The sequence below is a fragment of the Manis javanica genome, chromosome 16 (assembly GCF_040802235.1).
Source record: "Manis javanica isolate MJ-LG chromosome 16, MJ_LKY, whole genome shotgun sequence".
NCBI classification, from domain to species: domain Eukaryota; kingdom Metazoa; phylum Chordata; class Mammalia; order Pholidota; family Manidae; genus Manis; species Manis javanica.
The window spans coordinates 56,580,837-56,602,219 of NC_133171.1; the positions used below are offsets into that span (position 1 = coordinate 56,580,837).

The 21,383-nt window shown below is 38.0% G+C and overlaps 1 protein-coding gene across 4 annotated transcripts in view; it reads left to right on the forward strand.

Annotated features, from left to right (window-relative positions):
- ILRUN (inflammation and lipid regulator with UBA-like and NBR1-like domains) overlaps nt 1-21,383 on the forward strand; it is a 98,846-nt gene that overhangs the window by 41,754 nt on the left and 35,709 nt on the right. For all 4 annotated transcript variants that reach the window (XM_037000719.2, XM_037000720.2, XM_017663096.3 and 1 more), the window contains exon 3: nt 5,856-6,053. In XM_037000719.2, coding sequence (XP_036856614.1) covers nt 5,856-6,053 — 198 coding nt within the window. The remainder of the gene's footprint in view (nt 1-5,855; nt 6,054-21,383) is intronic.

Sequence of the window (21,383 nt, forward strand, 5' to 3'; positions counted from 1 at the left end):
GGTTTTAATTTGCATTTCTCTGATAATTAGCGATGTGGAGCATCTTTTCATGTGTTTATTGGCCATCTGTATTTCTTTTTTGGAGAACTGTCTGTTCAGTTCCTCCGCCTATTTTTTAATTGGATTATTTGTTTTTTGTTTGTTGAGGTGTGTGAGCTCTTTATATATTTTGGACATTAAGCCTTTATAGGATCTGTCATTTACAAATATATTCTCCCATACTGTAGGGTTCCTTTTTGTTCTATTGATGGTGTCTTTTGCTGTACAGAAGCCTTTCAGCTTAATATAGTCCCACTTGTTCATTTTTGCTGTTGTTTTCCTTGCCCAGGGAGATATGTTCAAGAAGAGGTCACTCATGTTTATGTCTAAGAGGTTTTTGCCTATGTTTTTTTCTAAGAGTTGTATGGTTTCATGACTTACATTCAGGTCTTTGATCCATTTCAAATTGACTTTTGTGTATGTGGTTAGACAATGGTCCAGTTTCATTCTCGTACATGTAGCTGTCCAGTTTTGCCAGCACCATCTGTTGAAGAGACTGTCATTTCCCCATTGTATGTCCATGGCTCCTTTATCAAATCTTAATTGACCATATATGTTTGGGTTAATTTCTGGAGTCTCTAATCTGTTCCACTGGTCTGTGGCTCTGTTCTTGTGCCAGTACCAAATTGTCTTGATTAATATGGCTTTGTAGTAGAGCTTGAAGTTGGGGAGTGAGATTCCCCCCCCCCCCACTTTATTCTTCTTTCTCAGGATTGCTCTGGCTATTCGGGGTCTTTGGTGTTTCCATATGAATTTTTGAACTATTTTTTCCAGTTTGTTGAAGAATGTTTCTGGTAATTTGATAGGGATTGCATCAAATCTGTATATTGCATTGGGCAGGATGGCCATTTTGACGATATTAATTCTTCCTAGCCAAGAGCATGGGATGAGTTTCCATTTGTTAGTGTCCCCTTTAATTTCTCCTAAGAGTGACTTGTAGTTTTCAGGGTATAGGTCGTTCACTTCCTTGGTTAGGTTTATTCCTAGGTATTTCATTCTTTTTGATGCAATTGTGAATGGAATTGTTTTCCTGATTTCTCTTTCTATTGGTTCATTGTTAGTATATAGGAAAGCCACAGATTTCTGTGTGTTAATTTTGTATCCTGCAACTTTGCTGTATTCCGATATCAGTTCTAGTAGTTTTGGAGTGGAGTCTTTAGGGTTTTTTATGTACAATATCATGTCATCTGCAAATAGTGACAGTTTAGCTTCTTCTTTACCAATCTGGATTCCTTGTATTTCTTTGTTTTGTCTGATTGCTGTGGGTAGGACCTCCAGTACTATGTTAAATAAGAGTGGGGAGAGTGGGCATCCCTGTCTTGTTCCTGATCTCAGAGGAAATGCTTTCAGCTTCTCGCTGTTCAGTATAATGTTGGCTGTGGGTTTATCATATATGGCCTTTATTATGTTGAGGTACTTGCCCTCTATACCCATTTTGCTGAGAGTTTTTATCATGAATGGATGTTGAATTTTGTCAAATGCTTTTTCAGCATCTATGGAGATGACCATGTGGTTTTTGTCTTTCTTTTTGTTTATGTGGTAGATGATTGTGATGGATTTTTGAATGTTGTACCATCCTTGCATCCCTGGGATGAATCCCACTTGGTCATGGTGTATGATCCTTTTGATATATTTTTGAATTCGTTTTGTTAATATTTTATTGAGTATTTTTGCATCTACATTCATCAGGGATATTGGTCTGTAATTTTCTTTTTTGGTGGGGTCTTTGCCTGGTTTTGGTATTAGGGTGATGTTGGCTTCATAGAATGAGTTTGGGAATATTCCCTTCTCTTCTGTTTTTTGTAAAACTTTAAGGAGAATGGGTATTATGTCTTCTCTGTGTGTCTGATAAAATTCCGAGGTAAATCCGTCCAACCTGGGGGTTTTGTTCTTGGGTAGTTCTTTGATTACCATTTCAATTTCTTTGCTCGTAATTGGTTTGTTTAACTTTTGTGTTTCTTCCTTGGTCAGTCCTGGAAGGTTGTATTTTTCTAGGAAGTTGTCCATTTCTTGTAGGTTTTCCAACTTGTTGGCATATAGGTTTTCATAGTAGTCTCTAATAATTGTTTGTATTTCTGTGGAGTCTGTCGTGATTTTTCCATTCTCATTTCTGATTATGTTGATTTGTGTTGATTCTCTTTTTCTCTTAATAAGTTTGGCTAGAGGCTTATCTATTTTGTTTATTTTCTCAAAGAACCAGCTCTTGGTTTCGTTGATTTTTGCTATTGTTTTATTCTTCTCAATTTTGTTTATTTCTTCTCTAATCTTTATTATGTCCCTCCTCCTGCTGACTGTAGGCCTCATTTGTTCTTCTTTTTCCAGTTTCGATAATTGTGATGTTAGACTATTCATTTGGGATTGTTCTTCCTTCTTCAAGTGTGCCTGGATCGCTATATACTTTCCTCTTAAGATGGCTTTCGCTGCGTCCCACAGAAGTTGGGGCTTTGTGTTGTTGTTGTTATTTGTTTCCATATATTGCTGCATCTCCATTTTAATTTGGTCATTGATCCATTGATTATTTAGAAGCATGTTGTTAAGCCTCTGTGTGTTTGTGAGCCTTTTTGCTTTCTTTGTGTAATTTATTTCTAGTTTTATACCTTTGTGGTCTGAAAAGTTGGTTGGTAGAATTTCAATCTTTTTGAATTTATTGAGGCTCTTTTTGTGACCTAGTATGTGGTCTATTCTGGAGAATGTTCCATGTGCACTTGAGAAGAATGTGTATCCTGTTGCTTTTGGGTGTAGAGTTCTATAGATGTCTGTTAGGTCCATCTGTTCTACTGTGTTGTTCAGTGCCTGTGTGTCCTTACTTATTTTCTGCCTGGTGGATCTATCCTTTGGGGTGAGTGGTGTGTTGAAGTCTCCTAAAATGAATGCATTGCAGTCTATTTCTCTCTTTAGTTCTGTTAGTATTTGTTTCACATATGCTGGTGCTCCTGTGTTGGGTGCATATATATTTAGAATGGTTATATCCTCTTGTTGGACTGAGCCCTTTATCATTATGTAGTGTCTGTCCTTCTTTATCTCTTGTTACTTTCTTTGTTTTGAAGTCTATTTTGTCTGATATGAGTACTGCAACCCCTGCTTTCTTCTCGCTGTTGTTTGGCTGAAATATGTTTTTCCATCCCTTGGCTTTTAGTCTGTGCATGTCTTTGGGTTTGAGGTGAGTTTCTTGTAAGCAGCATATAGACGGGTCTTGCTTTTTTATCCATTCTATTATTCTTTGTCTTTTGATTGGTGCATTAAGTCCATTTATATTTAGGGTGACTATTGAGAGATATGTACTTATTGCCATTGCAGGCTTTAGATTCGTGGTTACCAAAAGTTCAAGGTTAGCCTCTTTAGTATCTTACTGCCTAACTTAGCTCGCTTATTGAGGTGTTATATACAGTGTCTGGAGATTCTTTTCTTCTCTCCCTTCTTATTCCTCCTCCTCCCTTCTTCATATGTTGTGTGTTTTGTTCTGTGCTCTTTTTAGAAGTTCTCCCACCTAGAGCATTCCCTGTAAGATGCCCTGTACAGGTGGTTTGTGGGAGGCAAATTCCCTCCGCGTTTGCTTGTCTGGGAATTGTTTAATCCCGCCATCATATTTAAATGATAGTCGTGCTGGATACAGTATCCTTGGTTCAAGGCCCTTCTGTTTCATTGCATTAAATATATCATGCCATTCTCTTCTGGCCTGTAATGTTTCTGTCGAGAAGTCTGATGATAGCCTGAGGGGTTTTCCTTTATAGGTGGCCTTTTTCTCTCTAGCTGCCTTTAAAACTCTTTCCTTATCCTTGATCTTTGCCATTTTAATTATTATGTGTTTTGTTGTTATCCTCCTTGGGTCCTTTCTGTTCGGAGGTCTGTGTATTTCTGTGGTCTGTTTGATTATTTCCTCCACCAGTTTGAGGAAGTTTTCAGCAAATATTTCTTCAAAGATACTTTCTATCCCTTTTTCTCTCTCTTCTTCTTCTGGTACCCCTATAATACGGATATTGTTCCTTTTGGATTGGTCACACAGTTCTCTTAATATTGTTTCATTCCTGGAGATCCTTTTATCTCTCTCTATGTCAGCTTTTATGCGTTCCTGTTCTCTGGTTTCTATTCCATCAATGGCCTCTTGCATCTTATCCATTCTGCTTATAAATCCTTCCAGTGTTTGTTTCACTTCTGTAATCTCCTTCCTGGCATCTGTGATCCCCCTCTGGACTTCATCCCATTGCTCTTGCATATTTCTCTGCATCTCCGTCAGCATGTTTATGATTTTTATTTTGAATTCTTTTTCAGGAAGACTGGTTAGGTCTGTCTCCTCTGGTGTCTCTGTGATCTTGGTTTGCCTGTAATTTTGCCTTTTCATGGTGATAGAAATAGTTTGCAGAGCTGGGACGGGTGATGGCTGGAAGAACTTCCCTTCTTGTTGGTTTGTGTCCTTCCTCTCCTGGGAGAACAGCGACCTCTACTGGCTTGTGCTGGGCAGCTACGTGCAGACAGGGCTTCTGCTTCCTGCCTGGCTGCTATGGAGTTTATCTCCGCTGTTGCTGTGGGTCTGACCTGGCTCGGGCTGCTCCTCCAAAATGGTGGAGCCGAGTTGGAGGGGGAGCGGCTGGGAGGCTATTTGTCTCCATGCGGGGCCTCTGTGCTCCCTGCTGTCCAGGGTGTTAGAGTGCCCAGAGATACCCAGATTCCCTGCCTCTGGACTAAGTGTCCTGCCCTGTCCCTTTAAGACTTCCAAAAATCACTCGCCAAAACAAAACAACAACAACAACAACAACAAAAATTAATGATAAAAAAAAAAAGGCCGCTTGCTTTTCTTTGTCCTCAGGCGCCGGCCTCAGTGACCCGCTCACCGGTCTTGCTGCCCTGTTTCCCTAGTATCCAGGACCCCACGCATGCACTGTGTCTGCACTCTGGTCCAGATGGCTGGGGCTGGGTGTTCAGCAGTCCTGGGCTCCCTCCGGCTCCCTGCTGACTCCTCTCCTCCCGCTGGGGGCTGGGGGGAGGAGCGCTCGGGTCCCGCTGGGCCGGGGCTTGTATCTTACCCCCTTCACAAGGCGCTGGGTTCTCGCAGGTGTGGATGTGGTCTGGATGTTGTCCTGTGTCCTCTGGTCTCTATTCTAGGAAGAGTTGTCTTTGTTATATTTTCATAAATATATGTGGTTTTGGGAGGAGATTTCCGCTGCTCTACTCACGCCGCCATCTTGGCTCTGCCTCTGGAAATGAAAGTTTTAACTTGTCTTATCTTTCATGTATTTGTAAAGTCTCTTGAGCCTTGGTCTTTTCATAGTTAAGGAGTCCAGAAGAAAGGTCATACATCAGGGAAAAAGCAGTTTTTAAATGAAAATAATATAAAAATTACTCCATGTGTTTCATCCTCTTCCCTTTATGGAAAAAGTAGGTACAATCAGATCCATTTTTACTTTGAATGTCCCCTTAAAAAGTTCAAGTGAAAATGAGCATGTGTTAATGTCTTTAGTAGAGAAAGCAGTCCTCCAAAAACAGGGGCCTATGCTTCATTTTCCACAACTCTCTGCGGCCATTGATCTTAGACTCTACTGATTTCAGTGTGGTGTGGTCTTCTCTGGGGTCACCTGAAACACATCTTGAGAAATTGCCTTGCTTTCACTGGATGTGCCTTTTCTTAGGGGTAGACTGTTGGTCAGAGGTTTTTGACTGATGATTCTTTCTGTTTGGTCATGTAAGATGTTACATAGCCCAAGGGTATTTGGATATATTTACATATGTGTGAGAGTCAGAAAGAGGCCAATTTTGTAATGAACTGCACCCAGCATAGGACCACTGATTGCCTAACATTTTTTTCTTTTGCTTGAACTCAGGGGCAGAGGCCTGGCCTCCAGGGGTTTGTCTTAAATATGTCGGGGGAGACCAATTTGGACATGTGAACATGGTGATGGTGAGATCGCTAGAGCCCCAAGAGATTGCAGATGTCAGCGTCCAGATGTGCAGCCCCAGCAGAGCAGGAATGTATCAGGGACAATGGCGGATGTGCACTGCTACGGGACTCTACTATGGAGGTGAGTATGTCCTTGTGCAGCCCAGGGTGAAAGAATTAAGGTATCATCTTACAGCACCCCCAGTGTTCCTCACAGAGACTGTCAAATTTCATAACAGGGTGTGGCCTCTTTTAAACAGTCACCCCATGTGAGTAAACATCTTGAATTTAATGATGATCTAATTGGTTCAGTCTAACATTCTCCCTTTTAAACTAGGAATTTAGTTAAAATTTAGTGAAGTGTATGTGATATATCCTGTATTCTAAACAGTAAATTCATTTTTATTTTATAATCTAGTAGGTGCTGTAAGAATACTGAATGAGATCCTTATTCTCAGGGTCTCTAGATACAAATCATATAAAAAAAGGTAATGCAGAGAATGTGCATACTTCTCCCAACCTCACAACCTGTCAAACTGCTGACACCTCTCATTCTTCTCTTTATTGCCATACTTGTTGAACAGAGTGATCTATACTCATTGTCTCTTCTTCCCATTTCCCATTTATTCTTAACCCAGTCTAATCTTTAACCACTCCAGTGAAATGTTTATCAGTGACTATCCAGTTTCCAGATCCAGTAGCCACTTTTAAAGTCTCTTACTAACTGACTGTCATTTGGCATCATACTCCAAATGTGAAAGGTATAACTTCCTAGACTCACATGATAACTGTCTTGTTTCTCTTCTCCTTTGAATGTTATTTTCTTGTCTTGTCTAGTCTTATCCTTGCTTTGGGACTACTGTATTCTGAGCTAGGCCCTGTACTTGCTCAGTGACCTCATCCACCCACATGGCTTCAGCTGTCACTGGTACAGCATACACAGTGATGTTCAAATTCATATCTGTGCCTGCAAACCATTTTCAGAACTCCAAACATGTTTTAATTGCTTATGGAAAGAACACCTGGATATTCTGAATTTTAACATCTCCCAGGCAAAACTTGCATTCTTCTCATTGGCACCTCACTGAGATGATGAGGCCAATAACCTTGGAGTCATCTTTTGTTCTGTCTTACTGTCCTTGGTCATAAACCAATTCATTCCTGTTAGTTCTACTCATATCCCATGTCCTGGAAATAGTAAGCAGCTCCTCCTTTAGAGGAGCTCATAACTGGATTCATGGGCAGTGGAACCTTTGGAGTTATTTCAAGGGGTCCTGGAATGAACATTTTCATGTATATTTTTGCAGCAGTGGAAATTAAATATTTTTACAGCCTCAAAAATTTTTAATGTTAGAAAGGGTATTTTATAGTGTTTATATAATATCACTCTTTGCCTAAAATCTTCACACCTACTTAGTGAAGCCATACTCCCTGGCATGGGGCTTAAGTTCCTAATGATTTGGCCTCATTTTTACTTTGATCTTTGGTTACCTTGCAGTCCCCAAAGACTCTGTATGCTTTCACTTCTCTGGGGCCTTGCTCATGTTGTTCCTGTTACCTGAAATATCTTTTTCTTCTTCCCAATAAACTCCTGCTCATCTTCAGGGCCTTGATGAAGTCATCTTTCCTCCTTCTCTCCCTGTCTTGTTTACTCTTTCCACTACCTCAAAGAAATTTTTGCTTCCCTTTTTCATTAATATTCTGTATATGCTTGTTGTTATACCTATTAACATACTATATTTTAGGTGTTTACTTATTCTATTCTACTAGACTATGAACTATTTATTGTATAACATATGAACGTGTAATCATGTATCAGAATGCAGAGAGATTATTTGTCCCTTCTCTTCTGTTTTCAGGCCACCTCTTCTAAGAATCTTCTTACCCACACAGTGGGAATAGTCCCACTGCTAAGCTCCCATTGCATTATGTCTTTACCTCTTACTCCTTTGTCTCCCTTTGGCACTTGACCTCCTTCTATCCATTAATTTGATGAATATCTCATATCATCTTTAAAACTTAAGGTGATTCATGTTTTATTAATCTGTAATTCTTCAAAAAGCTTAGCCCAGTGCAGAGTGGAGAGGGGCTATTCAGTAGATTTTTTTAAAATGAATGTCAGCGTTCTTAAGGGAGGAGCAAGAAAACATACGACTTCAAGAAAATCCATTTGATGCAAAGATAGTGCTTCTTAGTGTTCTCCCATGTGCTTGAGAGCTTAGTCTTGTTTTTGTGTGTGTGTTTTAGGGTTAAATTAAAAGTAATTATAACTGTGGGACATTAAAAATTATACTTATAAAATCTTTGTCAAATTCTAGAAGCAGGTAGATTATAAATATACTGGCTTTGGAGGCAGTAAAGAATTTAAAGCCTTTCATGGTCATATGGTCTATAAGTTGTTTCTCAGGACTTTATGAAACTTAATACCTTAAAGAGGTCTTAATAATGCATCTGATTCCGTGGTTTTCAAGCTCTTTTCTTAATCAGTAAAACTCTTTTCTTGATGAAAGATTATATGAATGCAGGGAAAAGATAGAAATGAAACTGGTATGTTGAATTGCAAGCCTCCTTGATCTGTATTTCCCTGCTCTCTGTCTGAGGTGAACTACAGGGCTAAGTGGAGTTTGTAGTTTGCAAACCCTTCATCTAATCTAGCAAAGAATTTAATTCTTCATAGACTACCGTATCTCATTGACTCCAGATTACTTTTGATTATGAAAACAACTAGCAGAGATATCAAATAACTGGCAGAAAGTGAAATATAATATACATAAAAGTACAACTATGAACATGTGGGGAAAAAAAACTGCCATGTTTCCCATGATTGGCTCTTCCCAGTTTTTCTGCTCACTCTTAGCTTGTTAGTTCATCAAGTAGAGTGTAGTGTTAAGAGTTGGAATGCAGGACTAAGTTGCCTGGGCACAAACTTGGACAAGTTAGTAACTTCTCTGTGCCTCCCCTTTCTGTTTTAACAACAAAACATGTTTTTTGTTTTGTTTTTGGTGGGGTGGTTTCTTCTGTCATCATTAATGGTCTTCTCTAGAGAGAATCCATTTTCCTTATTTTTATAACATTTACATTGTTTAAGCTCATTTCTCTTCCTAAAAAGGAATTTTTGCTGTATTTAATAATTTATGAAGTAAGTCCTCTTCGTCCGTTTTAGATTGGTTGTGCTTGCTCAGATTCCCTCAATAGAGGTGCTATTGCATGGACAGTCCTTCATTATGTGGGGCATGTTTGTTTATAAGACCTTTGGTGCCCCTCTCTCACTAAATACTGTAGCTTTAAATGTCCATCTTTATAGCTATCACTCCTCCCCACCACGCTCATTTCTAACTCCACTGAGTATCTGATTCTTAGCAGATTAATTTTTTTTATTAAGGTATCATTGATATACACTCTTATGAAGGTTTCACAAGAAAAACTATGTGGTTATTACATTGACCCTTATTATCAAGTCCCCCCCCATACCCCATTGCAGTCACTGTCCATCAGTGTAGTAAGATGCCACAGAATCCTTGTTTTTTTCCTCTAAGCTGCACTGTCTTCCCCATGACCCCACACACACCATGATACCCCACAATCCCCTTTTCCCTCCCTCCCCATCCACCCCTCCCCTTTGGTAACCACTAGTCCCTTCTTGGAGTCTGTGAGTCTGCTCTTAGCAGATTTATTTTTAAGCTTAAATATTTTATATTACCTTCTTTTTATGGACTTTTACTTCTTAGATAAAAGCAACCTGTTATCTAATATCTACTGTTTGCCAGTTTTTTACATATAAGTTGGGCTTATATGGAAGAAATATCAGCTACATTTTATGGATTAAGAAACTAAAGACCAGAGATAATAATTTATCCAAGATTCAGTAAAAGTTATAAATTAGCTATAACTTACAGTTATAAAATAACAAAAGTAGTTTTGTGATGTTTATCATTAATTTGGCCCTCACTACTGTATGGGACTCAAGGAAACTTTGCCTCTAGGATGTTGGTACTTGTTAGGGTTTAGTGGAAGTGAGTGGGAATGAGGGTGGGGTTGAGATTTGCAAGGCAACTCTTAGGTAATTTAGTGAGTATCAGTGTTCCCCAAGGAGTTCCTGACTGCTAGGAGATACACAGTTCCTATAGGACACTTGACTATTGAGAAGGAGTAAGCAACATGAGTGGTTGTCCCCATTTTAGCCTTTGTATCAGTAGTAACGTCTCTTCTAAAATTCCACAGGAGAGATTTAGCCCTGCACTGTGACAGTTCCTTCTAAATCAGACTGGTTTTAGTGAAGTAAGCTGGGATCCAGTGATTCTCTGGTCATCACATGCTGATTCTCCCTCTTAAAGTAGCTCTTTTTGTTAAATATGTCAACATGGGTCCCTAGGAGCACTTCACATGTAGATTAAATACTTATACATTATTCATTTAGCCTCTCAGGTTAGCAATGGAACGTCCCCTTATTAAGCTCCCAAACTATAATATGTCCCATATGTTAGGAAACTTATTGGGTACCCTGTGTAAACAGCACTGTTCATTTCCTAAAACCTTTGTAGAAGTTCTTCCAGTTTCTCCACTTTATGCAATGTCCTCCCTCACCAGGTGTTGCAGGACTGTGCCTCCTCATTCTTCACCTATATTTTAACTGATTATGTTACAAAAGAAGCTCTGGTTTCATACAGACTTCTTTTATACCCACACTTGTGCCTTCTATTTAGATGCTGTTCTACTTGGCATTTCTGCCAGCTCTTTTGCCCTTTAGCCTATTGATACAGCTTTTCTTTCTTTTTTTCTCTGTTTAATTGAAGAATGATTGACATACAATATTAGTGGCATACAATATTATGAAATGCTCACCGCAGTGTCTAGTTACCATCTGTCACCATTACAAAGTTGTTACCATATTATTTACTATATTACCCATGCTGTACTTTACATCCCCATATCTTACTTACTTTATAACTAGAAGAGTGTACCTCTTAATCCTTGACACCTATTTTGCCATACTCTCATCTTCCTCCCCTCTGGCAACCATCTGTTCTCTTTGTATGAGTCTACTTCTGTTTTGTTTTATTTGTTCATTTGTTTTTGTTTTTTTAAATTCCACATATAAATGAAAGCCTATGTGGTATTTCTCTTTCTCTGACTTATTTAACAGCGTAATACCTTTAGGTCCATCCATGTTGACACAAATAGAATGGTTTCATTCTTTTTTATGGCTGAGTAATATTCTGCTGTGTATGGTACACACATACTACATCTTTAACCATTCATCAGTGAACGTTTAGATTGCACCCATATCTTGGCTATTGTAAATAATTCTGCAGTGAACACAGGGATGCATATGTTTTTTCAAATTAGTGTTTTTGTGATTCTTTGGTTAAATACCTAGGAGTGGTATCGTATATATGATCCATTGTCATATGGTAATTTTGAGGAAGCTGTGTACTGTTCTACTTTTTTTCATAGTACCTATACCAATTTACATTCCCACCAATAGTGCACCAGGGTTCCCTTCAACACTTGTTATTTCTTGTCTTTTTGATAATAACCACTCTAACATGCGTGAGATGCTATCTCAGTGTGGTTTTGATTTGCATTTCCCTGATGGTTAGTGTTATTGAACATCGTTTCTTGTGCCCTTTGGCCTTCTGTCTGCTTTGAATAAACGTCTATTCAGTTAACTCCACCTTTAGAACATCTCTGTTTTGTATTGGACTCAAGAAAGGCTGCCTCATTTGCTTCTAGAGCATTCTCAATGAGATGCTCTCTGTTTCAGTTCTAATCTCTCGAATTCTCCAATATCAGAAATAATGAGTAGCCCTTGAAAGCAACACATTTCTTTTTTGATAAAACAAATGCTAGCCTAAACTGATTGTGGCTTATATAGGGAATGTTTTTAGAAGGGACATTTCCAAATGTAAATGAGATCTGAAATCCTTAAATATATCTTGATGTTGTAAGCTCTATATTAATTTTATATTTATAAGGTGATGGGCTATTTCAGCTTCAGAATGAAGCCTGCCATCGATTGTAGTGCCACAAGGTGGTGGTAATTGGTGGTTGTGTCTGGGTAGTTCCACATAATTCTAAGGCAATGTGAAATAGTGTACAGTTCAGATTAATCTCTAAAAGTGCAGATATGTGGGTCTTGAACCTCTGTGGAGCATAGAAAATCAAGAAATCAGATGAAACTGATCTGTCAACAAAGCATAGTAAATGAAATATTTGCATGTACAGGTATGAAGCATCAAATGTTTTGACTACTTTGGAATTCATCTGCAAACAGCTTTAATGTGTGCTGTCAGTGTTAACACTGTTAATTTCTCAGACCAAATACATACATATAAGGATTTGGTAGAAGAGCAAAAATACAATTTGAAAGCAGCATCTTTTTTTCTTATGGCAGCCAGAGCCCTTCTGTTACCAGAAACTTCTTTGATCTGGAATTTTGGTTCCAGGAATTCCAAATTTGGAGATTAGCAGTTTTAAAAAAAAATTTTAACCAAATACAATTCTTTATTAAAATATTAATATACTTATTGTTGAAAATGGATGCAAAACCACTGACCATTTTAAAGATTAAATACTTAGGCATAATTTGCTTTTTTAAATATATATATATGTATAATTCTTAACTTTTTTGTGTATATGCATTGGTAAGGACTATTGCTGAGGCTGAATCTAGTTAAAAAGTGTTTAGTTGCTAAGAGTATAGTCCCATCATAGTAAAACATTTACACATAAAATTTACTTCACTTTGATTCTTATGTGACAGTAACTTTAATACGCATCATAGTTTAATGATTATTTTCATGAAGCTGGGTGGTAAAGCCACTACCATACTAAATGAGCACATTTGATTGTATGATGCATTTGATTTCATAAATAGTAAAACCAAGGAAAAAAGTAAGACTTAAAATGGAAGAGGTAGTTAACAAAAAGTGTTTATGTGTATGGTGAAAGTTTCAAATGAGAAATTCTTAAGGTGTACTGAATTGTTGTATGATGGAAATTTTAGTAAGTGCCATTGTGTACATTTGCCACTGAATCAGACCAGAGCCTGTCTCTTACAAATAAGGAAATAAATATAATTGTTTTCCATTCAAATTATGGTGAATACCTAATTCATCATTATGTGCTATGAAGTTACTGAAACATACGTGATTATTTTTAAGCAGTGTATAAAATGATCAATGTATCATCAGTCTTTTAAGCTTTATCTGATATCTTAGTTTTTCTGATGTAGTTTATATTCCTTAATGACTGCTCAGAATGCAGCCATTAGTTTATTTTTAGAAGCCTCCCATTAGTCTTGTAGTTAAAGGTGAGAAGCTTCAAAGAGGATATCTTCTTACTGAAAAGCAAATTGCATTCTGTTCCTGTAATGCTGCTTTGACACTGGCCACATAATGCTCTAATGGATTTTTCCTTGAAATGGCAAAGATACTTATCACCTAAAGATTACAGAATGAACTAATTTCTATTTTGAAAATAAAAACTTTTTTTTGCTTGCTTTAATATTTTTTTCCTTTTAGCTTAGCTTATGCTTTCTTTACAAAAAGAATGTCAATAATGGACATTTGGTTTCAAATAAGGGTGCTGTAAGCGTTTTACCGTCTGGATTTTGCTTTGCAGTGATAAGTGTCCTTCTTGTAGTCTTTTTTGATTTCTAAGAGTTTTGCTGCTGCTTGTTTTGAAAGGGTCTTGAAAGCAATTGAATTCTAGAATGGGTTAGGCTTTGGCTTAGTAGCCACTTAAAAGTCACTTTTCCTTTCAGTTTTATGGTTTATCTTTTATTTTTTATTTTATATATATATATTTTTTATTAAGGTATCGTTGATACACATTCTTACGAAGGTTTCACATGAAAAGCATGGTTACTCCATTTACCTATATTATCAAGTCCCCCCCCATACCCCATTGAAGTCACTGTCCATCAGTATAGTAAGATGCCACTACTTGTCTTCTCTGTGCTACACTGTCTTCCCCGTGACTACCACCCCCACACCATGTGTACTAATCAGAATACCCCTCAATCACCTTCTCCCTCACTCCCCACCCATCCCTCCCCTTTGGTGACCTCTAGTTCCTTCTTGGAGTCTGTGAGTCTGCTGCTGTTTTGTTCCTTCAGTTTTGCTTCGTTGTTACACTTCACAATTGAGAGAAATCATTTGGTACTTGTCTTTCTCCACCTGGCTAATTTCACTAAGCATAATACCTTCTGGCTCCATCCATGTTGTTGCAAATGGTAGGATTTGTTTCTTTCTTATGGCCGAATAATATTCCATTGTGTATATGTGCCACATCTTCTTTATCAATTCGTCTACTGATGGACACAGGTTGCTTCCATATCTGCGCTCTTGTAAATAGTGCTGCAGTGAACATAGGGGTGCATATGTCCTTCTGAATCTGAGAACTTGTTCTCTCTGCATAAATTCCAATAAGTGGAATTCCCAGGTCAAATGGTATTTCTGTTTTTAGTTTTTTGAGGAAACTCCATGAATTAGTTTACATTCCCACCAGCAGTGTAGGAGGGTTCCCCTTTCTCCACATCCTCACCAGCATTTGTTGTTCCTAGTCTTTTGTATGTTGGCCATCCTAACTAGTGTGAGGTGATATCTCATTGTGGTTTTAATTTGTATTTCCCTGATAATAAGTGATGTGGAGCATCCTTTCATGTGCCTGTTGGACATCTGAATTTCTTCTTTAGAGAAGTGTCTGTTCATATCCTCCACCCATTTTTTTAATAGGATTATTTGCCTTTTGGGTGGGGAGATGTGTGAGTTCTTTATATATTTGGATGTTAACCCCTTGTCAGATATGTCATTTACAAATATATTCTCCCATACTGTAGGATGCCTTTTTGTTCTGCTGATGGTGTCCTTTGCTGTACAGAAGATTTTTAGCTTGATGTAGTCCCATTTGTTCATTTTTGCTTTTGTTACCCTTGCCGAAGGAGATGCATTCAGGAAAAGTTGCTTATGTTTATATTCAAGAGATTTTTGCCTGTGTTTTTTTCTAAGAGTTTTATGGTTTCATGACTTACATTCAGGTCTTTGATCCATTTCAAGTTTACTTTTGTGTATGGGGCTAGACAGTAATCCAGTTTCATTCTTTTGCATGTAGCTGTCCAGTTTTGCCAACACCAGTTATTGAAGAGGCTGTCATTTCCCCATTGTATGTCATGGCTCCTTTATCATATATTAATTGACCATATATGGTTGGGTTTATATCTGGGCTCTCTAGTCTGTTCCATTGGTCTATGGGTCTGTTCTTGTGCCAGTACCAAATTGTTTTGATTACTGTGGCTTTGTAGTAGAGCTTGAAGTCATGGAGCGTAATCCCCCCAGCTTTATTCTTCCTTCTCAAGATTGCTTTGGCTGTTTGGGGTATTGTGGTTCCATATGAATTTTAAAACTCTTTGCTCTAGTTTGTTGAAGAATGCTGTTTGTATTTTGGTAGGGATTGCATTGAATCTGTGGATGCTTTAGGCAGGATGACCATTTTGACAATATTAATTCTTCCTCTCCATGAGCACAGGATGTGTATGTTTCCACACATTTCTCTCATGAATGTCTTGAAGTTTTCAGAGTATAGGTCTTTCACATCCTTGGTTAGATTTATTCCTAGGTGTTTTATTCTTTCTGATGCAATTGTGAATGGAATTGTTTTCCCCATTTCTCTTTCTGCTAGTTCATTGTTAGTGTATAGGAATGCAACAGATTTCTGTGTATTAATTTTGTATCCTGCAACTTTGCTGAATTCAGATATTAGATCTAGTAGTTTTGGAGTGGATTTTTTAGGGTTTTTTATATACAATATCACATCATCTGCAAACAGTGACAGTTTAAATCTTCTTTACCAATCTGGATGCCTTTTATTTCTTTGTGTTGTCTGACTGCCGTGGCTAGGACCTCCAGAACTATGTTGAATAAGTGGGGAGAGTGGCCATCCTTGTCTTGTTCCCGTTCTTAAAGGAAAACCTTTTAGCTTCTCGCTGTTAAGTATGATGTTGGCTGTGGGTTTGTCTTATATGGCCTTTATTATGTTGAGGTACTTGCCCTCTATACCCATTTTGTTGAGAGTTTGTATCATGAATGGATGTTAAATTTTGTCGAATGCTTTTACAGCATCTATGGAGATGATTGTGTGGTTTTTGTCCTTTTTGTTGATGTGGTGGATGATGTTGATGGATTTTCAAATCCATCCTTGCATCCTTGAAATAAATCCTACTTGATCATGATGGATGACCTTTTTGATGTATTTTTGAATTTGGTTTGTTGAGTATTTTTGCATCTTGTTCATCAGGGATATTGGTCTGTAATTTCCTTTTTTTGTAGTGTCTTTGCCTGGTTTTGGTATTAGAGTGATGTTGGCCTCATAGAATGAGTTTGGGAGTATTCCCTCCTCTTCTACTTTTTGGAAAACTTTAAGGAGCATGGGTATTAGGTCTTCACTAAATGTTTGATAAAATTCAGCAGTGAAGCCATCTGGTACAGGAGTTTTGTTCTTAGGTAGCTTTTTGATTATCAGTTCGATTTTGTTGCTGCTAATCAGTCTGTTGAGATATTCTCTTTCTTCCTGGGTCAGCCTTGGAAGGTTGTATTTTTCTAGAAAGTTGTTCATTTCTTCTAGGTTATCCAGTTTGTTAGCATATAAATTTTCATAATATTCTCTCATAATTCTTTATAATTCTGTGGTGTCCATAGTGATTTTTCCTTTCTCATTCCTGATTCTGTTTATGTGTGTAGACTTTTTTTCTTATTAAGTCTGGCCAGAGGTTTATCTATTTTGTTAATTTTCTCCAAGAGCCAGCTGTTGCTTTCATTGATTCTTTCTATTGTTTTGTTCTTCTTGATTTTATTTATTTATGCTCTGATCTTTATTATGTCCCTACGTCTACTGACTTTGGGCCTCATTTGTTCTTCTTTTTCTAGTTGCATTAATTCTGAGTTTAGACTGTTCGTGTGGGATTTTTCTTCTTTTCTTAGAGAAACATGTATTGCAATATACTTTCCTCTTAGCATGACCTTCGCTGTGTCCCACAGATTTTGCAGTGTTGAGTTATTGTTGTCATTTGTCCCCATATATTGCTTGATCTCTGCTTTTATTTGGTCATTGATCCATTGATTATTTAGGAGCACGTTGTTAAGCCTCCATATGTTTGTTGGTTTTTTTGTTTTCTTTGCATAATTTATTTCTAGTATCATACCTTTGTGGTCTAAGAACTATTTGCTCTAGGTTGTTGAAGAATGCTGTTTGTATTTTGATAGGGATTGCATTGAATCTATAGATTACTTTAGCCTGGATGGCCATTTTGGCAATATTAATTCTTCCTGTCCTTGTGCACAAAATGTATTTCCATTTATTGGTATCTTCTTTAATTTCTCTCATTAGTGTCTTGTAGTTTTCCAGGTATAGGTCTTTCACTTTCTTGGTTAGGTTTATTATTTATTAAGAGCTCTGTTCTGCTTCCTGGCTGCAGGGAAGTGGAAAACAAAATAGAAATAAAATTTCTGTTTCTTCTGGTGATAGCTATTTAAACTTAGGAACACTTCCATCTGTAACAGTTCCTCTAAAATACACTGTAGAGATGGTTTGTGGGAGGTAAATTCTCTTAGTTTTTGCTTATCTGGAAATCATTTAATCCCTCCTTCAAATGTAATTGATAATCTTGCTGGGTAGAATATTCTTGGTTGAGGCCTTTCTGCTTCATTGCATTAAATATATATCATGCCACTCCCTTCTGGCCTGTAAGGTTTCTGTTGAGAAATCTGATGATAGCCTAATGGGTTTTCCTTTGTATGTGGTCTTTTTTCTCTGTCTGGCTGCTTGTAATACTCTGTCCTTATCCTTGATCTTTGCCATTTTAATATATGTCTTGGTGTTGTCTCCCTTGGGTCCCTTGTGTTGGGTAATCTGTGCACCTCCATGGCCTGAGAGACTATTTCCTTCCCCAAATTGGGGAATTTTTCAGCAGTGACCTCCTTAAAGACACTCTCTATCCCTTTTCTCTCTTCTTCTTTTTCTGGTTTCCCTATAATGGGAATATTGTTTCGTTTGAATTGGTCACACAGTTCTCTCAATATTCTTTCATTCTTAGAGATCCTTTTTTCTCTCTGTACCTTAGCTTCTTTGTATTCCTCTTCTCTAATTTGTTTCATTTACTGTCTCCTGTATTTCTTCTAATCTGCTTTTAAATTCCTCCATTGTGTGTTTCATTTCAGATTCTGTACTCTTGAACACTTGTATCTCATTCCTGAGTTCTTAAATATTTTTCTTTAGCTCATGAGCATGTCTGTGATTTGTATTTTCAACTCTCTTTCAGGAAGACTAATGAGTTCAATTTCACTTGGCCCTCTTTCTGGTGTTTGTGGGATTTTGGTTTGAACCAGGTTCCTTTGATGTTTCATATTTGTAGGTGGCACCCCTTAGTGCCTAGAAGCTCTACTCTTTGGAGCTGCTCATCCCCTGGAGTGATGGCAGAGGTTGCAGGCAAGCGGTGTTGGTGCCTTTCAGGAGGAAAGAGCTCTTTCGTGCTTCCCAGCTGCAGGGCCTGTCTCCACTGCCAGGGAAGAGGGGCAAGGGGGCAGGGAGAAGTCTTGATGCTTTGCACTTGTAGCTGCCATAGGTGGGCCGCCCTCTGGCTGGCCTGGTGCAATGGTGGGGGCAGCCAGTTTGCAAGCCAGTGCTGGCCAGAAGGAAGGCACAGCATGCTGCATATCATGGTATGGGGCCTGGTTGCTGTGTAGCCAGCCAGCCAGGGGGTTGGAGTGTCTGAAGCTCCTGAAAGTTCCAAACCTGCTGGTCATTGTGTGCCCAGACCATTTTGTGCACCTGTCCTTTATCCTGAGCAGCAAGCTCTGTGCAGTCCTTGCCCCTTTAGCAGCCCTCTCTCTGTTAGGAAGTCTCTCAGACTGCCCGTCTTTCTTTTGTTCCAGAGTGGCCATATGTGGATACCTGTTTTCCACCAGCAGCTGGAATCTCAAGTCTCTCCAAGTATTCTGCCTGTGTTAGCTTCCCAACCCCTCTAATCTCCAGAGCACCATGTAATGTAGGTTCATGCTCCCAGAACAGATCTCCAGGGCTGGGTCTTCAGCAGTTCTAGGCTTCCACCTTCTCCCTGCTCCATTTCTCTTTCTTCCTCTGGTGAGCTGGGGTGAGGAAAGGGCTTGGATCCTTCTGGGTCATGGCTTTGGCTCTTCACCCTTTTCTTTGAGGTCTGCTGGTTTTCCCAGGTGTAGACAGTCTGGTGCAGCCTTCTTTCCTGTTGGTCTTTCAGGATTTGATGTATTTGCTATATTTTCATATTATATGGGATTTTGAGAGGTTTCTGTCCCACCTCTCACACTGCCATCTTTAATCCTCTCTTTTATTCTTGATATGTTGTATTTCTTTTTTTTTTCTTTAGTGGTCTTGATTTCTTAATTTTACTGGTCTTGTCAGAGAACCAACTTTTCTTTCACTGAATTTTTTTTTCCTTTTTCCAGTTACGTTCTGCTCTTTTATTATTTCCATCCTGCTTTACTTGGGTTTGTTTTATTCTTCTTCTAGTTTCTTAAGATGGAAGCTGAGATGGATTTGAGGCTCTTCTTTTATAATGTAGGTGTTTGATAACTATTTTTTTAGTCCCAAACTGTTACAAATTAAGTCACCTATAAACAACAGAAATTTATTTCTCACAGTTTTGGAAAATCTAAGATCAAGACTTCCAGCAGATTAGGTGTCTGGTGAGGGCCTCCTTCCTACTTCATAGATGGCTGTCCTCTCACTGTGCCTTTACATATGGGAAGGGGAAAGGGAGTTCTGTGGTGTCCTTCTTATTTTTTTAATTGAACTGCAGTTAATATGCAATATTATATTGGTTTCAAGTATACAACATAGTGACAACAGTTACTAACACATTATTAAATCCTCACCCCAACTAGGGTCATTATCTGTTGACACAGAAAAATGTTGCAGAACTATTGGCTATATTCTGTATGTTGTACTTTCATCCCCATAACTAATTTGTATTATAATTTAGATTTTTGTGCCTCTTTATCCCCTTCATCTATTTTACCCACCCACCCCAACTCCTTCCCCATGGAAATGACCAGTCACTTCTCAGTGTCTATGAGTCTACTGCCTATTTTGTTTTGTTTTGTATTTTGATTCCACATGTAAGTGAAATCATAAGGTATTTGTCTTTCTCTGCCTGGGTTATTTCACTTAGCATAATACCCTATATGTCCATCCATGTTGTGACAATGGCAGGATTTGTTTTTGTTTCTTTTTTGGTGAATATATAATATTCCATTGTGTATATTTACCACATGTTCTTTATCTGATAGTCTGTTGATGGGCACTTAGGTTGCTTCTATAACTTGGCTGTTATAAATGATGCAGCAATAAACATAGGGGTGCTTATATATTTTTGAATTAGAATTTTTGGTTTCTTCAGATAAATTCCCAGGAGTGGAGTTACTGGGTCATATATTTCTGTTTTTAGTTTTTTGAGTAACCTCCATATTGTTTTCCCTAGTGGCTGCAACCAATTTACATTGCTGCCAACAATGTAGGAGAGTTCCCATTTCTCCTTATCCTATCCAACACTTGTTACTTCAAGTCTTTTGGATAGTGGCCATTTTAACTGGTGTGAGGTGATATCTCAGTGCGGTTTTGTTTTGCATTTCCTTGATGATTAGCAGTGTGGAACATCTTTTCATGTGCCTGTTGGCCATCTGTACTTCTTTGGAAAAATGTCTATTTAGGTCCTCTGCCCATTTTTCTATTGGGTTATTTGGGGGTTAATTTTAGTGTTGAGGCATATGAGTTCTTTATATATTTTAGATGTTAACCCCTTATCCGATAAATCATTTACAAATACAGTCTTCCGTAGTTTAGGTTGTGTTTTTATTTTGCTGATTCTGGGGTCTTTCTTTATAAAAACAGTAACCCCATTCATGAGGGCTCTATCATCATGACCTAATCATCTCCCATTAAATGCCCATCTCCAATATAATCACACTGAGGATTAGATTTCAATGTAAGAATTTTGGTGGGGGACACACACTTTTACTGTAGCAACTATACATTTTCCTCTAAGCACTACTTTTAGCTGCATACCAGGAATTTTAAAAGACTGTGTTTTCATTTCCATTCAGTTCAGAATATTTTCCAATTTCCCTTGAGACTTCTTCCTTAATCCTTAGATCATATAGAACTGTGTCGTTAAATTTTTAAATGTTTGGTGGTTTTCCTGTTACCCTGTTTAAACATTTCTAGTGTAATACCATTATGGTCAGAAAACAGTTTGTATGAATTCAGTTCTTTTCAATTTGTTAAGGTGTTTATAACCCAGGAGATACTATCTGTCTTGGTGAATATTTCATGTATATTTCAAGAGCATATGTATTGTGTAATGTCTCTTTTTTACGCTGGTAATTTTCTTTCTTTGAAGTCTACTTTGATACTAATATAGACACTCTAGCATGTATTTAGC